At 40.8% G+C, this 18,471-nt stretch overlaps 2 protein-coding genes and 1 pseudogene across 5 annotated transcripts; 1 reads left to right on the forward strand and 2 right to left on the reverse strand.

Moving 5' to 3' along the window:
- Positions 1-2,598: 2,598 nt before the first annotated feature.
- Positions 2,599-3,517, forward strand: LOC136460717 (protein ALP1-like; annotated as a pseudogene).
- A 128-nt stretch (positions 3,518-3,645) lies between these two features.
- LOC136458397 (glutathione S-transferase T3-like) lies at positions 3,646-11,205 on the reverse strand. Its single transcript, XM_066458340.1, has 3 exons — positions 11,181-11,205; positions 4,315-4,730; positions 3,646-4,233 (listed from the first exon to the last, which is right to left on the reverse strand). Exons 1-3 carry the CDS (start codon positions 11,203-11,205, stop codon positions 3,646-3,648), a joined length of 1,029 nt encoding a protein of 342 aa, XP_066314437.1.
- Positions 11,206-12,818: 1,613 nt separating this feature from the next.
- Positions 12,819-16,994, reverse strand: LOC136458398 (DNA repair protein RAD51 homolog 3-like). 4 transcript variants are annotated; one of them, XM_066458344.1, is made up of 8 exons: positions 16,678-16,994; positions 16,027-16,203; positions 15,672-15,705; positions 15,534-15,604; positions 15,221-15,447; positions 14,884-15,015; positions 14,723-14,789; positions 12,821-13,454 (listed from the first exon to the last, which is right to left on the reverse strand). In XM_066458344.1, exons 2-8 carry the CDS (start codon positions 16,127-16,129, stop codon positions 13,276-13,278), a joined length of 813 nt encoding a protein of 270 aa, XP_066314441.1. In that variant the 5' UTR covers positions 16,130-16,203; positions 16,678-16,994; the 3' UTR covers positions 12,821-13,275. The 4 variants fall into 4 exon arrangements, with proteins under 4 accessions (XP_066314438.1, XP_066314441.1, XP_066314439.1 ...); XM_066458343.1 differs by having other exon boundaries at positions 12,823-13,454; positions 16,027-16,149; XM_066458341.1 differs by having other exon boundaries at positions 12,819-13,454; positions 15,534-15,705.
- Positions 16,995-18,471: the final 1,477 nt, after the last annotated feature.

Consider the following 18,471-nt stretch of genomic DNA (forward strand, 5'->3'; position numbering starts at 1 on the left):
ATGCCATAAAAATTCCTTTAAACCTTATTGGAAAATAAGGAGAAAATAGCATATTTATTTGTGATTTAAGTAAACCACTATGTCATTGGTATCCCATTAAAAACCCCAATGGAGAAAAAATATTGGAGATACGACATAAAGATAACTCCTCCAAAAACCTTTTCAGAAAAAATATGAGGAGCAATATAAAGTGATATATCGCTAAAACTCCTATAAAACCCCAGTGGGAAAATTAGAAAAAAATATGATGACATATTATTGGTATTGCCTCTTAGGATAACTCACATGAAAAAACTTCTTAGGGAAAAACCATGAATGAGTTGTGAGGGCAATATGTGTCTTTGATATTTCCCACAAAAACCCCGGTGAGGAAAATAGAAAATATGACACATGCTTGTGTTAATATTACCTCATTAAAAACTTTGACAAGAAACCTTGTAAGTAAAACTTGTGAAAGAAAATAGTATAATATGATGCTAGTACAGGTCAATATTTAGGAGATGTCTCCCCCTGATTCTAGCAAATCTCGAAGTCACCGCATACCAATTCCATATACCAATTTTTGAAACATAGAAGTTGGTAAGGACTTAGTAAATAGGTCAGCGAGATTATCACATGACTGGATTTGCAAGATGTTTATTTCCCCACTTTCTTGTAATTCATGGGGATAAAACAGTTTAGGAACAATATACTTAGTGATATTGCTCTTTATGTAACATGTCTGCATCTGTGTAACACAAGCAGAATTATCTCCATAGATAATTGTAGGTGATTCAATTAAACCAATACCACATGACTGTTGTATGTGGTTAATCATTCTGCGAAGCCATACACATTCTTGTGATGCCTCGTATAGAGCAATAATTTCAGAATGATTAGTAGAGGTCGCCGTTAGAGTCTGTTTAGAAGATTTCATGAAATAGCTGTACCACCATGTAAGAATACAAATCCAGTTTGGGATGGGGACCAGATAAGTAACCAACATCCGTGTATCCAATCATATTGGGATCATGATTTCTCTTAAAGAGTAAACCAAGATCCTTTGTGCCACTAAGATATATGAGGATATGCTTCGCTCCTGTCTAATGACGGTGAGTTGGATTGGCACTATGTCTAACTAGTATGTTCACTGCAAATGCGATATTAGGCCTGGTGCAATTTGCAAGATACATAAGTGCTCTAATGACACTAAGATATGGAACCTTGGTCCCAATATCTTTTCTCTAAAATCTCATGGTCTAAATGGATCTTTCTTTATTTCTAAAGAACGAACAACAATCGGGGTTTTATTATGATATGATTTGTCTATATTGAATTTCTTCAATATTTTCTGGATATATGCTGATTGATGCACTAAAATCCCTGAAGGACGATGCTCAAGTTGTAAGCCTAAGGCAACATTTGGTCTTACCCAAATCCTTCATCTCAAATCCACATGATGGAAATTGTATCTCAAATGATTGCATAATTATTTCTATATCATGATGATATCAAAATAACCAATATGCACAATCATGCTTAATTATACACAATGTATGTTGCGATTTGTATTTGGATTCAGAATATGAAGTCCATTGGGACTTATACGTCCGAATCTATCAAATTCATTTGATCCGCCAATTAGTGAATTTGGAAAACTTCATTTTCACACATACCATGGGGTATGCTATGTTAGAGCATCTCCTACAGGTTAGCTAAAAATAAATGCTAAATCTCTTGATTTAGCCATCATGTAAAATAGAAAAGCCTCTCAAATACATGATGGCTACAGTAGCCTAGCTAAAGATGCTCCTTTTGTATAATTAAATGGGCCAAGACGGACCTGAAGGTCCTTGCATTGGCTGCCAGGCCTGCTAGCAAGCAAACGCACGCACCACTGCCGCCAGGCCTAGTCGCCAGCAATGCACCCACCAAGCCTGCTCGCAAGCGCAACACGCGCACCACCGCCGCTGCTTGCAAGCAACGCACGCACCGCCGCCAGGCGCAAAGCACGCCTTGGTACGGCTGTCCCTGTGTGGCCAGCGCCGTTCAGGTGCAACGGTGTAGCCGAGCAGCAGCCGCAGTGAGCACTTCATGCATTCAGATTTTGTCAGGTGAATCCATCAGCCGAGCAGCAACCGTAGGTGTGTAATGGATTCTGAAGCCTGAGTTCAATCTGCTGAATGAAGTGGTCGATTCATCGTCTTCGGATGATGACGATGAATTGTATATTACCGCTGCAGACATAGTAGCAACGGATATTGGCAATGAACCACGTCATCGTGGTTCCGTTGAGGGACATCGTGTAATAAATCGTGATAGACAGTCAGGGCACGTGAGACTTTATCGAGACTATTTTTCAGATGATCCTACATACGGGCCAAATTATTTCAGGAGCAGGTTTGCATGTACCCTATTTTTTTCAATTGTACCTTGTATATATATTCGATTGTCGCCTAATTAATTTGTCTTCTTGCATAGATTTCGAATGAGGCAGTCATGTGTTTGTCCTGTATAATGAATGCTATCGAGGATCATGACGACTATTTTGTGCAAAAGAGAAATGCAGCTGGTACCCTAGGACTTTCTTGTTTGTAGAAGGTTGTGGCGGCATTTCGGATGATAGCTTACGGAGTAGCGGCTGATGCTACGGATGACTATGTTCGTATTGGTGAGAGTACTGCTCTAGAGAGTTTGAGAAGGTTTGTCAGAGCTGTTGTTCATATATTTGGGCATGAGTACATGAGAAAGCCTAATGAACATGATACAGCTAGATTGCTTGCAATTGGTGAGAGAAGAGGTTTTCCAGGTATGCTTGGTTCCATAGATTGCATGCATTGGACCTGGAAAAATTGCCCTGTTGCATGGCAGGGTATGTACGTGGGGCACAAAAAGGATCCTACAATTATACTAGAAGCGGTTGCTTCTAAAGATCTTTGGATTTGGCTTGGTTTTTTTTGGGATGCCGGGCTCGCATAATGATATCAATGTTCTCCAAAGATCTCCTGTTTTTGCAAGGCTTGCTGAAGGTGACGGTCCACAGGTTAACTATAACATCAATGGAAACAATTATACAATGGGTTATTATCTCGCAGATGGCATATATCCATCTTGGGCCACTTTCGTGAAGACCATACCAGAACCTCAAGGTAACAAGAAGAAATATTTTGCTAAGGCACAAGAAGCATGTAGAAAGGATGTTGAAAGAGCGTTTGGGGTTCTACAAGCTCGCTTTGCTATTGTTCGAAGACCAGCTCATTTGTGGGATGAGGACACGCTTGGAGAAATCATGAACGCTTGTATCATTATGCACAACATGATTGTTGAGGATGAGGGGGATGATGAAGATGATTTCAATTACGACGATATGGGAGAAAAGGTGACAGTATCCCATGATAGTACCCCTGAGCTCGATGCTTTCATTCAAAATTACAAGAACATCAAGGACAAGGAAACACACACACAACTTCAGGCTGATCTTATTGAGCACTTGTGGCAAAATTATCCAGATTTATACAATAATACCATTAATGATTGATTTCAATTGTCATTGGACTGTAATGATGCCATGATTATAATTATTGTAGAATGTTATGATTTACAATGTAGAAAACAACCAGCACAATGTTTAAGAAATATGGTACTCAGTACAATATGATAATTTATCTAATTTTTTATACGCCGTGCAAGTATGTCATTCTGGAGCTGTTCATATAGTAGCTGCTGTTTGGTGGACATGGTACTCGTATCGACATTGATAATTCTCTCTTCTTCAAGGTTCCTCTCGAACTCAAATTTGTCTTTCTCAAGTCTGATTCTTTCTTCCTCGATTCTGTTCCTTTCTTCCTCGATTCTGATCCTTTCTGCTTGCAATGCAAAGGCTTTTTTGCACCTCTCCTCTTTTTTCAAATCCTTCTCTATGTCAGCCTCTTTCTTCTTTGCCAACAAATAATCCAATGCTTCGATGCTGGAACGTTGTCGTAATTTGTCTTTCTCCTTCTTCTTCCCTATAGGTCTGTCCACTATAGACATTGCTGCCTGACTCTCTTCACCATTCGCAGTGACAACTAATTGTGCAGCTGCTACAGGACTTGAATTCACCATGGTCTTTTGCTTTTTCCTTGAAGTCGTTCCACAGGGATTGCTTCTATTTTTCCACTTGGCCTTGTCTTTCAATTTTTCCCAGCAATGGAGGTAAGGGAAATTCCGGTGCTGCTTGTCCTCAGACTTGAACATTTTTAATGCATTTTTTTCCTGCAAATTCAAACACATAGAGACTGCATGACATAGAGAAACATCATATACAATTTGAAGGGCAAGGTCTATTATCTTTACCTTATCAGCGAAAGATAAACCACTTTGATTTCTAGCCTCTATCTTTGAAACGCAACCAGCATATAAGTTCACATCATGTAGAATACCAGACCACTGGCTCATTAGGGAGCTTTGCGTTCGATCAGAATCAAATGTCTTGTTTATATGAAAGTAATCATATATTCTTTTCCAATAAGTCAAACGTGATTGATCAACTCCATGCACTGGATCCAAACTCACATTTAGCCATGCTGAGACCAACATTTCATCCTCGTCTTTACTGAAATTCTTGGACCTTTTCTGACTCCCTTTGACACTTGCTAGGGCCTCATCACATGCTGTCGTTTCATTAGGAGTTGGGACATTATCAGACAAAGCAGCAAGATTACAACCCCTTGTAATTATGTTGGTAAAAGATCTTTCCGAATCCATGGCGCCTGTGAAAAGAAACCACAGGGACAATCAAGATCATAGAATGAAATACCACAGTGAAATGCCACAGTGAAAAAATACCATAGGCAATGAGAATCAATACGACAATGTCAGTGGTTTGAATAAAAAGGGCAGTTCAGAACTAACAAGGTTACCTACTACACTAGAGAAATGCAGGCAGTATCATCAGGCAATGGGTAAACCTAAAATAAGTGGACATCCCAAAGAGTTAAACGATTTTAATTTTAACTAGTTTCCCAAGTCAAAGTAATTACAAATAGACAAGCACTTTCCAGCCAGCCCACTCAACATGGAATATTTCTAAAGTACCGCCAAGTGGAAAGACCACGACAGACAAGTAGTGCTAAATAAAAAATCATGATATAAAAGGATCATCTTAAACTGATAAATCAGATAGGGAAACAACTTATGAATGAAATAATGCTTCCAAATAAAAAGAATCTGTTTGTGTCAGGTTAAAGCATATCGCCTAATCCTAGGTACAAACTGTACGCAAGGATTGCAACTTGAACTCTTGAAGCTTGACTGATCACTCCGGTGCGACTCATCAAATGGTAGTGCAGACAATTGACTATGTTAGCCACAAGACGACGTTGAAAGAACAAACCCCAGGCAATGAGAATCAATACGACAATGCCAGTGGTTAGGGAAAGAGAATCATATATTATACAAAACCATCTTAGCTAGTTCTCAGGTTGCCAGTTTTCTCATGAAGGGCTAGCTAATATTGCACAAATCATCTAAACTGGTTTTATCGATTCAGTGTAAATTAAAGTAAATCAACTTAGCCAGTTTTACTTTGGCTAAACTTCAGTAAGTACAGTAGTTTGTATCATGACTTATATATCTATCTCCAGTTCTCCACTAGACCTGCGAGACAACAGTATTGACCTGCATTCTAATCAACTAAACATCTTAGGGTGTTGAAAAAGAGGACTAGCAAGAGTGGGTGACTCCTTTAATACATTTTACAGTGAAATACCATAGTGAAAAAAATACCACAGTGAATAAAATTACTAAACATACTGAAATACACAAGCTCTAGTTCAATAAATAAATTTGTAAATATGCACAATCACTACCTTCACTTTATTGCAACTAGTCGAATTCTACTATCTGAAATTAGCAAGAATGCTTTCATGATTCCTAGCTCACCAATTCTGAGTTCACAAGAATGCTTTCATTCACAAGTAATTGCCAAGAATGCTTTCATTCACAAGTACAGAGATGACTAAATTCAATGTGCTGCATAGGAAGATGACTAAATTCAATATGCTGCACAGCTACAGAGATTCAACTGAAAAACAAACTGAAGATTAAAAAACTACTATTGATAGCAAATTAGACAGTCACTTGAACAAGTTTCACAAAAATCTAACCTCAACTCATTATATGCACAGTTCATGATTCATAGCTCACCAAATCTGAGTTCACAAGAATGCTTTCATTCACAATCAATTGCCAAGAATGCTTTCATGTACATTTCGAGTAGGCTTCATTATTAAAAAACAAAAAAAATTGGATCTAGGTATTTGGAACTCACCGGAATACATGCCAGACAAGGGGGCTGATGCAGCGGGGGCAACATTGGGAGGAAGAACTCCACGCCGCAGCCCAGGTACCCCTGCTCTTTGTAACCAAGGCAACGACGGCAACTGATGTTCCTCCCAACCGCTGGCCACCGAGAAGATGGGGAACGACTGGAGCTCAGAAGAATTGGGGTCCCCGTGGCCGTGGCTCCCAGACATCAGATCCGCTTCTGATTGTGCCTGCGACATGGTGCCTCCGCACGATTCCGAGGTCCTTGAAGGGATCCGCGTCGAGGAGAGAGGAAGACGCAGGTGCCGAGAAGAAGAAGCGTGGGATGGGAAGAAAAACAGGAGAAGGACAGGGGGGCGCACATGGGAGGGGGAGAGGCTGGCGCGCGGAGAAGGAAATCGAGCGTGGGAGTGGCGAAGCCTATGCGCGGGATTCCATTGCCGCCGCGGCGCGGAGAAGAAAAACGAGCACGGGAGAGGCGAGCCTGAGCGCGGGATTCCATTGGCGCCGCGGGATAGCAAGCGAGTCTCGCATGGGAAAATTGGCCAGCAACGACTTCGAGATGGTGAGCGTTGAAAAATAGAACACCGGATAGAAAAGCTATTGGATAACTTTTTTGGGCCACAATAGCTATAATAGCATGCACAAATGTATTTAGCCCATCTGTAGGAGATGCTCTTAGGTCTCTATGTGAAACCATATGCTACAAGCTCTCATTGTTCACCACCTTGCTTCTGAAAAGAAACTCTGTGAGGGAAGATATTACTGTGGTAATACTTCTCATCATTGAACAAGAGCAATCTCCTTAATTGCCACCTTTTAGTTTGACCAAATTTGAGTGTGAAGACACTCTGCCTAGGATTTTTGGTCTAGGATCCAGTAAGGTAAAAAGGCAATCTTTGAGGAGTATATGCCGCAACAATTTGTAGTCTTTAAATGATTGATTCAGTTCTTAAAATCAATATAGCATGTGAAAATGTTAACCCTTTTGGACTCCTAGTCATTTCCCATATGGAGTCAGTGTGTTCCAATGTCCCAGGATTAGAATTTGAGTGCACCGTTGATCCGGGTGGATTTTGATCCAGGTTTTGGATGTTCATCCATTTTGGGTGTCTACCAACTTGAGGTTGACTTGGATTTACTGATTTGAAGGATATTGTCCTCGATATCCTCGGACGCTTACTTGGAGCATTATCCTTAAGAGCGACCGTACTTCTCCCCCTCTTCTTTGGAAGTGGGAGTTAAATGGTTTTAATTGGTACCTCCATTCTTTTGGGCGCATTATAAGTTGGATAAGAGAATTTTGTGACACCCTTATTATCAGTAAATGTTTCTGGCAGATTCTTTGCAATATGATACAAATATAAAATATTCTAAACGATTAGGTTTAGAATTTTTGGTACATGGATGTGAGGATTGCTCTTTTGATTCCTGGCATTCTTAATGTGGTATAAATCTCCCCCTAATGCCTGGAATTATCCTCAAATGTGATCAACATACGGGCAATTTATAAATCACCTGCAGAGTTACCTCTTGGGATCCCTAATGCCCATTGGTATGTTGGGGGTGGTGATATGGATATGTGAAAATATACTCGATGCGCAGATGGGAAATGTTTGGCTGCGGCCAAAGTTTCATGTACATACTGCAACGGAGGGAGTTGTATAAGTGTAGCTTGATAAATTTGAATTAATGATGCGGTGTGTAAATCCACATGAAATCAACTTAGTTCTAGTAAATTACAATTCTATTTTAATATGTCATGCAATTTGATTCTCAATAAGAGACTCAATAAAACCATTATTGGTATGGACATAAGGTACTTGATATATTGTACCCAAAAGCCAAACTGTTCCATATAAAATGGATTTGATCCCGTGTTCAGGATAATTTGCTCTAAATTGAAGATTTCGAGCAATGAGTTTAGTATAGTGATGGTTCTCATGACTAAGAGACACACCTAGGACTATATTATGGATGCATAAATGTGCATTACATAGTATCTTTATGGTCCATAAAATGGTAAATAGAGTCACATGTATGTTCTTAAATTTCTTCAAGAAATGTAGTGGCTCATATTGATGCTATGACCAATAGAATTGATAATAATTCTCAAGTTATCTCTATAGTTGAATAACCAAGGCAAATGTGCCAAGTCTTGTTGACATCAAGAGAGAGAATTATTTGTACGCAACATTGGATACATGTTATATATGTGTAGTCAAATCGAACTAAGGATGTTTTGTTTAAGTATTGTCATATCCGTTGTTAAGAGAAAAATACTCCTCTTAGTTGTCATCTTGGGGTTTCCATATGAAAACCACATTGACGGATATCTTTATAATTTTAATTGGGTACATTATGGAATTAGAATACAAGAATGGATTCATGATTATTATTTGAGTACCAATAGGGAGGATGATAGTAGCACGACCAAAGCCCACTATCATGACATCGCGTCAAGCGATTAACAAAATATTTTCTTATCTCTATGTAAGAGTTTAGGAATATTTTGCTTCCCTATATATAGAGTTTGTGGTGCAACTATCCACTAGGCAAAATTCCTCTTTGCATTTGGATTGACTCCCGTATAGGTCTATATATAGCATGAAGAATATAATGACAATCTTTGCAGATATATAGATTTCATACAAGTTAATTAATGGAATATCAAATGTGATGGCACATTATTGTGATATTCAATTGAAATTGATGACAATATTTTATATTACAACACCAAAATGGGACGTAGAAACTAGGTATGTTTGTAAACGGGAGACAAATTTTGGTCCCCAAAATGGATCTAAGCGAAGTAAATTCGATGATCGTGCTCTCCATGCTCATAAGACCCACTTATTAATTAAGTGTTTGGTTGCTACTTGGTTTCTTCATGAAACTTGTTATGAACAACTGGCCTTCCTGGTGGTGTCAGGTTGAAGATAGAAGCGTGCTTCATATCTTTATTGTTGGGCCGGATATTTATGTCCAATGGATTTGTAATACCGATCAATTAAATGTTTCAAGGCATGACATTTCCATGTTGTGTGGCAGTAACATACACAATTGGTACAAAATATGGTTCTGTCATATTTGGGAAATGCCTTGACCCTAAAGAATGCACGGGGCTACTACTTCTTTTTGCGTTAAATCTTACCATTAAAGTTCTATGGATGGCATTATTACATGGCATCGAACTTGTTATGATTCTGAAAATTCAATGTACTTCAGATGATAGAGCATCACTATAATGCTAATGATGATTCATTGATAAGAGTTTATCATACACTTAGACCTGAAGTAATGTAGGAATTAATCTAGAATACATTTGATGAGTAGTGTGCTTTCGCAAAAACGTAATATTGGGGGATATTTTAGAACAACATAATTATATTCTCAAGTTGACTTAAGATCCTATAGATAAAGTTATGGTCAATCATAGTTGGCATTGGACAGAATAACTGCCTTGTGTTGTTTGTATCACTCATTGAAAGCTAGCCATATAGTGCTTCGATTTGCACCCATTGAGATACACATACCTGTGACCTGGATGTATATGGTGTTTTATTTAAATAAAACTCCATATTTAAATTGATCATAAGTGGTGATGCTCTCTTATGAGGAGCATCAAATATTGTCATGAATCCATAGAACATCAAGTTTAACATTACATCCATTGATCATGTTAGATAACGGTGACCATCAAGAGCAAGAGATCAAACTCTTTGCTGGCTATTATTCTAACAAGGTTTAAACCATAGATTTTCTGAATTTACGCTAAGAGTAAATTTAAAATTGCTATGGTGATGTTGTATTAATTAATGCAAAATAAATAGGAGACAAGATCTATCTCACTAATAGTGTAAACCTTATTTATGCTAACACATTAGAGGTAGTCATCATAAAGATATAGACCTCTAATAATATAGACATAGTCTGTTGAACAGTAGATGCCAAGTGGTGTATATAATTTGTATAAACATATTTTAAGGTAGTCATCAAAAGATTGATGTAGACCTTAGTTAATCCACAAACGAATTAGGGTACGTACGTTGAGGATAGTCACTAAGTTGTGGACTTAGTGTAGATCCCGCAGTAGCAACTATGGTGCTACCTCGTGTATGGCCAATAGGAATGCTGATTAATGGTAGTCATCTTGTGAAAAGATGTAGACCATATGTTCCAATTTGTGATGTTGGGTACGCATATTGAGGATAGTCACTAAGAATTTAGTGTAGATCCCACAGTAACAACTATGGCGCTACCTTGTGTATGACCAACATACAATGTGGAATATTTATGTTATATACAAATAATGAGCTAATACACTTAATGAATTTTGCATTAAAAATGTAAGTGCAATAAGCTTTAAATAAAGCATAAATGGGCTTAACATAAAATAAAAATTACAAATAACAAAGTAGTTGCAATACAAAGGTCGTGATAATAATATTACATGTTTATTGGGTTTGTCAATTTGGACAAACATTTTGAACAATGTAATAATAACACATGTTTATTGGGTTTGTCAATTTGAACAAACGCTTTGAACAGTACTAAAAAAATTCCAGAAAATATAGGATCTGGAAAGCGAGTTTACAGTGGTAAATTCATCTGCAGCAGTACATGTCACGATGCAATTCTTGATAACACATGAGTCTCAAAAATACTTATTTACAGGAGGTAAATATTATGCATCATAATGCATTTTAAACCTAAGGTGTAAAATGAGCATTTGCGTGGGGTAAATATAGTACACCGCAGTATGTTAAAACCTAAGGGCTTAAACATAAATCTGAAATACATCAATAATCTATTAGGATTATCATATAATTCATAGGAGAAATAAGGATTTTTATGCAAAAACACACCTCCTTATCCTTTCTCAGGAAGATTACCTTCGAGCAGACGGTTCCCATCCATCCCGTCCCCCTGCCCGGACGAGATGCCGCCGGGGAAGGGGACTCGGACTGGGCCGGCCGTCGCCGCGTGCCACGGTCATAGCGGAGCCACCGTTGCCGATTTGGGCGAACGGGGCACAACCATCGCCGCCGCATGCCAGGGCCTAGCCAAGAACCGCAGCCGGGGTACACGACGCCGCCGTCGCCAGCCGCGAGCTCGGAGTCGCGCTAGGGTTGCCGGCCGCGACGCAAGGTCGCTGACGTCGGCCGCAGGACGGTCGCGAGTGCGGGGCTTGCGTGCGTGCACGGCCACGGGGGCCAGTACCGCGAGGACGAGGATGCCTGCAACGGGCACAAGGCCGCGCGGGCGGTTCTGTCCGTGCCGCTGCGGTGGTCGCCGGCCACGACGCGAGGCCACAGGCGCGGGGCCACGGCGCGAAGGGCGCCTAGCCTTGGAGTTGCCAACCGCAGGCGGCGCTGCTGGCCAGACGCGGGCTCGCCATCCTGAAGCGTGGACGCTGCTGGGGCTGATCTGAAGACGCCAACCGCCGCCAGGCTTGCCATGGACGTGCAGTTGCGTGCTTCGAAGAGGGACGCCGTGTGGGACAGCCGTCGCTCCAAGCCACGACAACCTCCGTGCAGCGCGGATCGGTACGCTTGCGAAGGGCGGCGCAGAAAAGCAACCGCAATGACGAGTGCCTAGAGGTAAACGATGATGGTTTTACCGTGATTCTTCTTCCTCCGAAGATGTTCTTCATGCGAAGGAGACGTCTGGATCTTTGTTTTTGTGCAGAACGCTGATGATTGAGAACTGAGAACACAGGCGATCTTGCAGCGAGGACCAGCGTGAACTTCTTCGTGCTTGTTCTCTATCTTCGGCGTTGAGTAGCACTGGAATGAAATTTCTCCAGGGATCTGCTTGTAGGCCCATCTCCGAAAGAACAACATCCTTCTCGAGTAAATGCCAATTTGCGATCGTGATTCACTCGGTGGAGAGCGAAAGTGCGTGATAACGTGTTAAAGTATGAATGTAGATGAACAAGATTTTGGGAGAAATGTCTCTTTCATGGATCTCTGAAATATATTTATATAAGTGAAGGGGTGTCACGAAGGGACACGACTGTTCCCAAAGGACATGCTCTTTGGAGTAAAACTAATTGTCTAATCCTATCCACTAATCTTGTAATTGATGGATGAGATCACTTCGTGAACATATATCTATTCATGACGTCGTTGATGAGATCACCGAAGGAACGTCTGTTAAGAGACACCATTTCGTAACAGTGATAAGTCCCTAGTGTCTAAGGTGAAAGGAAAAATAGCTTTGGAATTTAGTTTCTCAACCAAGCATAATCAAAGCTCGTATTTACCATTCTCAATCCAGGCCATGTTTAGTTCCACCAAAATTCAAACTTTGGCACTATATAAAAAGAAGATTCTCCGTCACATTAAACTTACGGTACATGCATGGAGTACTAAATATTAACGAAATCAAAAACTAATTGCACAGTTTGATTGTACTTTGCGAGATGAATGTTTTGAGCCTAATTAGTCAACGATTGAACAACTATTACCAAATACAAACGAAAAACGAAATACGAAATGCTACAGGTGCGCTACGGTGCTCTGAATTCCGGCGACGCCAACTTCGGCCGACAACTAAACAGGCCCCCACTGTGCGAATCTTGATATGCCCACAAATCGTAAAGCAATGAAAAATAGGAAACTGAGCAACCCTCCATCATATTCTACACTTCAGAACATTCTTCCACACGTTTTTGTTAACTGTTATCCATGCCAATTGGCAATTGCCCACCTTGCAGCTGTTTTTCGATTTGCTGATCGGTGATCAGAGAAGCACATTTATGCCGGTTGTTATAGGCTTACTGAATGTAAGATGTGCCACATGTTCAGATACAAAAACACTGTAGTAGCCTGTTCTGTTGCATCTACTTCTCTAAGGTTGGTATGTAGCTAACAGCACAAAGCAATTGAGAATCAGCAAAATGGTATGATTCTCCAGTCTCACCTAACTTGGCCAAAAGATCCGTGGTGAGCACAGTGGAGATGGAAGTGCTTGACACCAAGAATGCTACGTTACTCGGGCTCGCTTGTGGTGTGAACTCACAGCATCTCTAATCCCTTTGCCTGTCACTGCATACGGTGCTGAGGCTACTGGAAGTGAAGGAGACTTGTCAAGGTGTGCGTATCGTTCGTTCCCATTCCAGTACAGAATCAGCCGGTTCGTGCATGAGTGGGACCAGCTGTCACCTGCATAACAAGGTCATTATCTTATCTTGGAATAATCGGTTCAAGTGTCCAGTGCCCATGAAATATTCAGAAGAAATATGTCACTGAACAGAAGATGTAAGCTACAGTCACCCATCTACTTGAAAACCCTTTTTTTCTTTTTCTTTTTTTTTTGGCAAACATCCATCCAGTCCCACTGGAGAAAAAAATTGTAGTTATTGTCATAACTTGGACTATCAGAACTATAACCAGTTTATCAATTTACCGGAACTTAGCCTGTAATACCAGTTTCTTACTGCAAAGGTAGGGAAATGTGGAGATTGTTGGACACGATCTGATTATATAAGTCATATATCCATGTGTGTGTGTTTGGGGGGGGGGGGGGGGGGGGGGGTCTGCGCATTTTACTTTTGTACAAAAATATTGATGACACAAACATGGATACAAATATGAATATGAATGACTGAAAAGAGATCATGGCACCTCCATTCCCCTATGGGAGCTTATTTGGAAATCATGGGCACCTAAGAAATGTCAAATTTTCCTATGGTTAGCAGCTCATAATAGGTGTTGGACTGCTGATAGACTTGCCTGCAGAGGGCTGCCAACATCCAAATCAGTGTCCTTTATGTGTTCAAGAGCAGGAGACAATTCAACAAATTTTGACAAACTGTGTCTTCTGGACAAGTTTGGTAGGCTTCGGATAAATACTTTAATTCCAGGACATTGGAAAAGTGGAGTAAACTCGTTGATCTCCTTGAGAGCATGGATGATTTAGCGACATAGAAATGAGTGTGTTTTTAATGGTGCTGCACCAAGTGTCCAAGTTGTCCTTAGAAGAATTTTTTTAAGGGAGTCTCTGGTGTATGGCTGGTGCAAAAGGTTTGGCACAGCTTGTGGCACCAATTGTCATGGAGCCACAAGATTGCGGTATAGATTGAAAGTTATGTACATCACATATGCTACAACTATACAAAAAGCACAAGATTTTCAGTTTTTTGTGTATGATTTGCCTAGATAATTTCATCCGGCAACATTATCACGGCACCAAAGTTTTGGCTGCAATTAGTAAAAGCTTGCCCATATGCATTTCAGCCGTTTTGACTTAATCACTGGAAATGCGTGCCCAGAAATAAAACAGAAAGGCAACCTTGATAACATAAGCACATAATTAGGAAATTTTTATTGCCAATTTCCTCCTGCTCTGTGAACAATAAAGACCACAAGCATCCAGTACTAATTTGAAGATGAAGGAATGGAGGATTGTAATTGTATGACACAAAACTGACCTAGAGCAAGAGTCAATTGAAATGACCCTTCTGTAAATTTAGTCGTGACTTGGTTCAACAAGACAACCTGCTCAGCAGAACAAGATAAATATGTTAGCCTCATCAAATAGGTAACATACAGTCAGAATTAATACCCTTCATACACATGATGGGTAACTTACTGCCAAGTTATATGTCTTTGCAATCTTCATTAACTTCAATGATAATCCACTTAGCACTCTGGTCCTCAGTGCCAGATCTTCAAAATCTTGTCGAAAGTGGAAAGTAACATTATCAATAACAACTATACGCACCTGCAAAGTAGATAGCCAAATCTTTACTTTTGAACACAAGGTCAGTTGGAGTACATTGCAAAACTGGGAGAGAAAAAACTAGCGTACATTATAATGTCCTGATTGCAAAGAAAAGGTAAAGTATCAAGATAAAAAAGATTGACAACACAACAGAAATAGTTGTGCTAAAGTTAGACTTGAGAAGTCAACTGTTGAAGGAACTCACATCTTTATGCTCTCCGAGGAACTTTTCCAGGTAGTTTATGACTGCAATTTGTTCGGTGTAACTGCATATTCGGAAGTAATAGATGTCCGCCAGGAAATGCTCAGGCTGTAATTGTTTTTGGCCAGAAGAGGACTTCTCATGGCTGTGTGGAAAGTGCTCCAGTATGTCCCTGATACACCCTTCAGCAATCTGGTAGACACGTTCAACCATGAAACTGCCCTCTGTATCTGTTATGATGAAGACAACTGCTATTAGGCTTTCTCAGTAAAGCACTAGATGTAGATGATATGTATTCCTGTGTGAAGCTATTTACCGATATAAACTGCTTTCCCACCAAGGCCACCATATTCCACTGGGATTTGTACATTGATTGCTAGTTGAATCCTGAAGAAAAGATCGTATTTAGTAGGAAGATCTGCTGCGCTTGTATTCATTAGTAAGCACAACATACCCCAGTTGAGTTTTACCAACCCCTGGGACACCACCTGAATAAAATTAGTACTGTGCATTAGGTCAGTCGCTTCAGATACATCGACTGAGAGAATCAAAATTATTAAATTACTTGATAGAGGGAAATTAAGGGCATTTTCTGATCTCTGAACACTAGGAGCGAAGCATGATAGAACAAGAGACACACTAAGCACTACGAATCTTCAGAATAGCACAAAAGTTTGAGAGATCATCAGTAGTAGACATGAAGCAAAAAAGAAGCACAGGTTACATATACACCTAGCTAATTGATTAAAAAATTGCCCAATAGCTCCCATTTGATCCTTGTTAGGAACAGTATTAGAAAGTAAACTAACCGATCTCAGTAACTTCTTTGCAGTGAATCCCGCCACCAAGTATGTCATTGAGGTCACCAGAACCAGTAGTGATGTGTTTCTGTGACTGCTCGTCAGAGAGCATATCCCAAGCATTCTGGGCCCCTGAAATGTAACAGCATCAGGATACGGACTTCTGTTGTGCTCCATTTCTAAAACCTTCAGAACATCAAATAAACCAGCAAAAGTCAGCAGCACAAGGCCAGGACACAGTTTAGGACACGGGTGTACATCAATAGTTCTTTCGCCAAAATTCGAAATTAGTGAGTATGAAATATGATATAGATAATGTATATCCAAGGTTTTAAATCTCCGGCTAAGCCTCTTAGCTGTTGTCCTCCACAACAGCCAAGTGCAGCTATAGCCGTAGATAGCTGCAGCTAAGCGATTTAGCTATTTTTGCAAAAAATATGGGGGAAAAAACACAGAACCTTGGCACAACCTGATAACCATTACTAACTGATTCATAACCTTTACTACTTGAAAGCGTAGATCATATGACAAGTCTAAAACTAAGCCACAATAAAACTAATTGACTAAAGATGTTTACTAAATATCTTTAAATCTTTACTAAAGATGTCCACAACATACAAGCAAAGATGAGAATGCAATGTGAGCAGAGAAGAAACTTGCCAGATTGCTCTCCCATGGTGATTGCCACTTGGAGTTGGTGGTGCTGATTGGGGAAGAAGAGAACTGGAGTGGGGATTTCAGTATCTCACAGCCGCTGACCCGTCGTAGCCGCCTCCACCGCTCGTATCTGCCTCCGCCACCGCTCGTAGCCGCCGTAGGCGGCGCCTCGCAGCCTCCTTTGCCTTGCAGCCGCCGCCGCCACTGCCGCTTGGGGAGAGTCGCGCCGCGCCGCCGTCTCCGGTCCACCGCCGCCTTCGGGGCTCCGGGGACCAGGCGCAGAGTAGGAGTCTGGGAGAGAGTCAAGTGGGAGAGAAGAGTGTCTGGGCGACACGGTTCGGAGGAGGCTATTTGGGTCGCTCGGTAGACCGTTTTCTGGCCCATCGATTTTTAGCTGCCACCAAATGAAGGTCCATTTTAGCGATAATTTGCATAGTGAAAATGTTTGCCGTAACACATAACATATTATTTTATTTATTTTCAGATTTCAAGAAAAAAAGTTTGAGGAAATATTTTTTTACCCTCTTGGTCGTGCCGCTGCCTCCTGGTCATGCCGCATTTCGAGGGCCGCGTCGTCGCCTAGTGTCTCGTGAGCCGTGGGAGAGGAGTCGTGGTCTCAAGGAAGAGAAGAGAGAAATAAGAGAGACCGCTACGAGGAGAGAAGAGATAGCATGCTCTCCAAACCTAGTAATGGATTTTTTGGGCTTCGGACCTCTTAAGAGGTCCGCCTCTAAAATAGTGCCTCTATTAATCAACTTAGGAGGTGGTCAAATTTTGTCGTCTCCGTAACCGCCTCCAAAAACCTTTAGGTGTTTTAGGATCAGGTTCATTTTGTGACCGCTTCCATTAAGAAAATTGGCTATCTCCTAAAGTTCTTTATATAGTAATACTTTTTCCAGTTGTTCTTGAAGTTATTTGGTTGTAGGTACACTTTAGCATAAAACATAAAAATATGTGTACAAATGGCAAAGAAGTTCAACTCCGATCAACACGATAAATCGTTGAAGCACACATAAAGGGTTCAAAGGCCAAATTCACTCCTACACGACCCAAACCAGAGGGATGTAGGCAGGCCTAGAATAACAATTCCATGGTGGGACACCCGACCAAAGATGGACCTCGAAGGAGGCCACCAAGGATCGCCGGATCCCTGGCCTATGGAGGGTTCACCCGAACCCTCTTGGGGTCCAACCGAACCACCCGCCTCTAGGAGCTAGCAAGTTATGTTCATCTTTACTATGTTGTGTTCATGGTTCATATGATATTATGATTGTGTTTGCTCATACTAGTATGATCATATTATCATGTTGGTTACATAGTTTAAATGTTACTACTTTGCAATATGATAGTAGAACAGGTGATTCATACTTGAATATCGGTCTGGCGTGCCCTTGGTTTGCTCTTGTTCTTGCTCGAAGGATATGAGTAGTGTTTGCTAGTGTAAACATGGTGTTTAGACTAGTAGACATCGTCGGATGCAAGGGTGGAGGAAGGGGGGCTGGGGGCCTGGCCTCCTAACATCCTACTAATTCCCTATCATGTACTTAAATACATCCAGTACTACACTCGCACCTTTCACAGCCACGTCGTAACCCACATCGTAGTCCTATTTTGGACTCGGCGGTAAGCTATCGACAGTGATGGTCATAGCCTTCACCGTCGGCATTTGGGACCGACTACGGTGTACACTAACACCGTCGATTGACTTATGATCCGTCCGTGATTAGGTCCTTACTTTAGTCATATTAGAGCATGACCCGGTTGTGGATGTACACTAACACCGTCGCATTGGCAAAT

The sequence above is a fragment of the Miscanthus floridulus genome, chromosome 6 (assembly GCF_019320115.1).
Source record: "Miscanthus floridulus cultivar M001 chromosome 6, ASM1932011v1, whole genome shotgun sequence".
In the NCBI taxonomy this organism is placed as follows: domain Eukaryota; kingdom Viridiplantae; phylum Streptophyta; class Magnoliopsida; order Poales; family Poaceae; genus Miscanthus; species Miscanthus floridulus.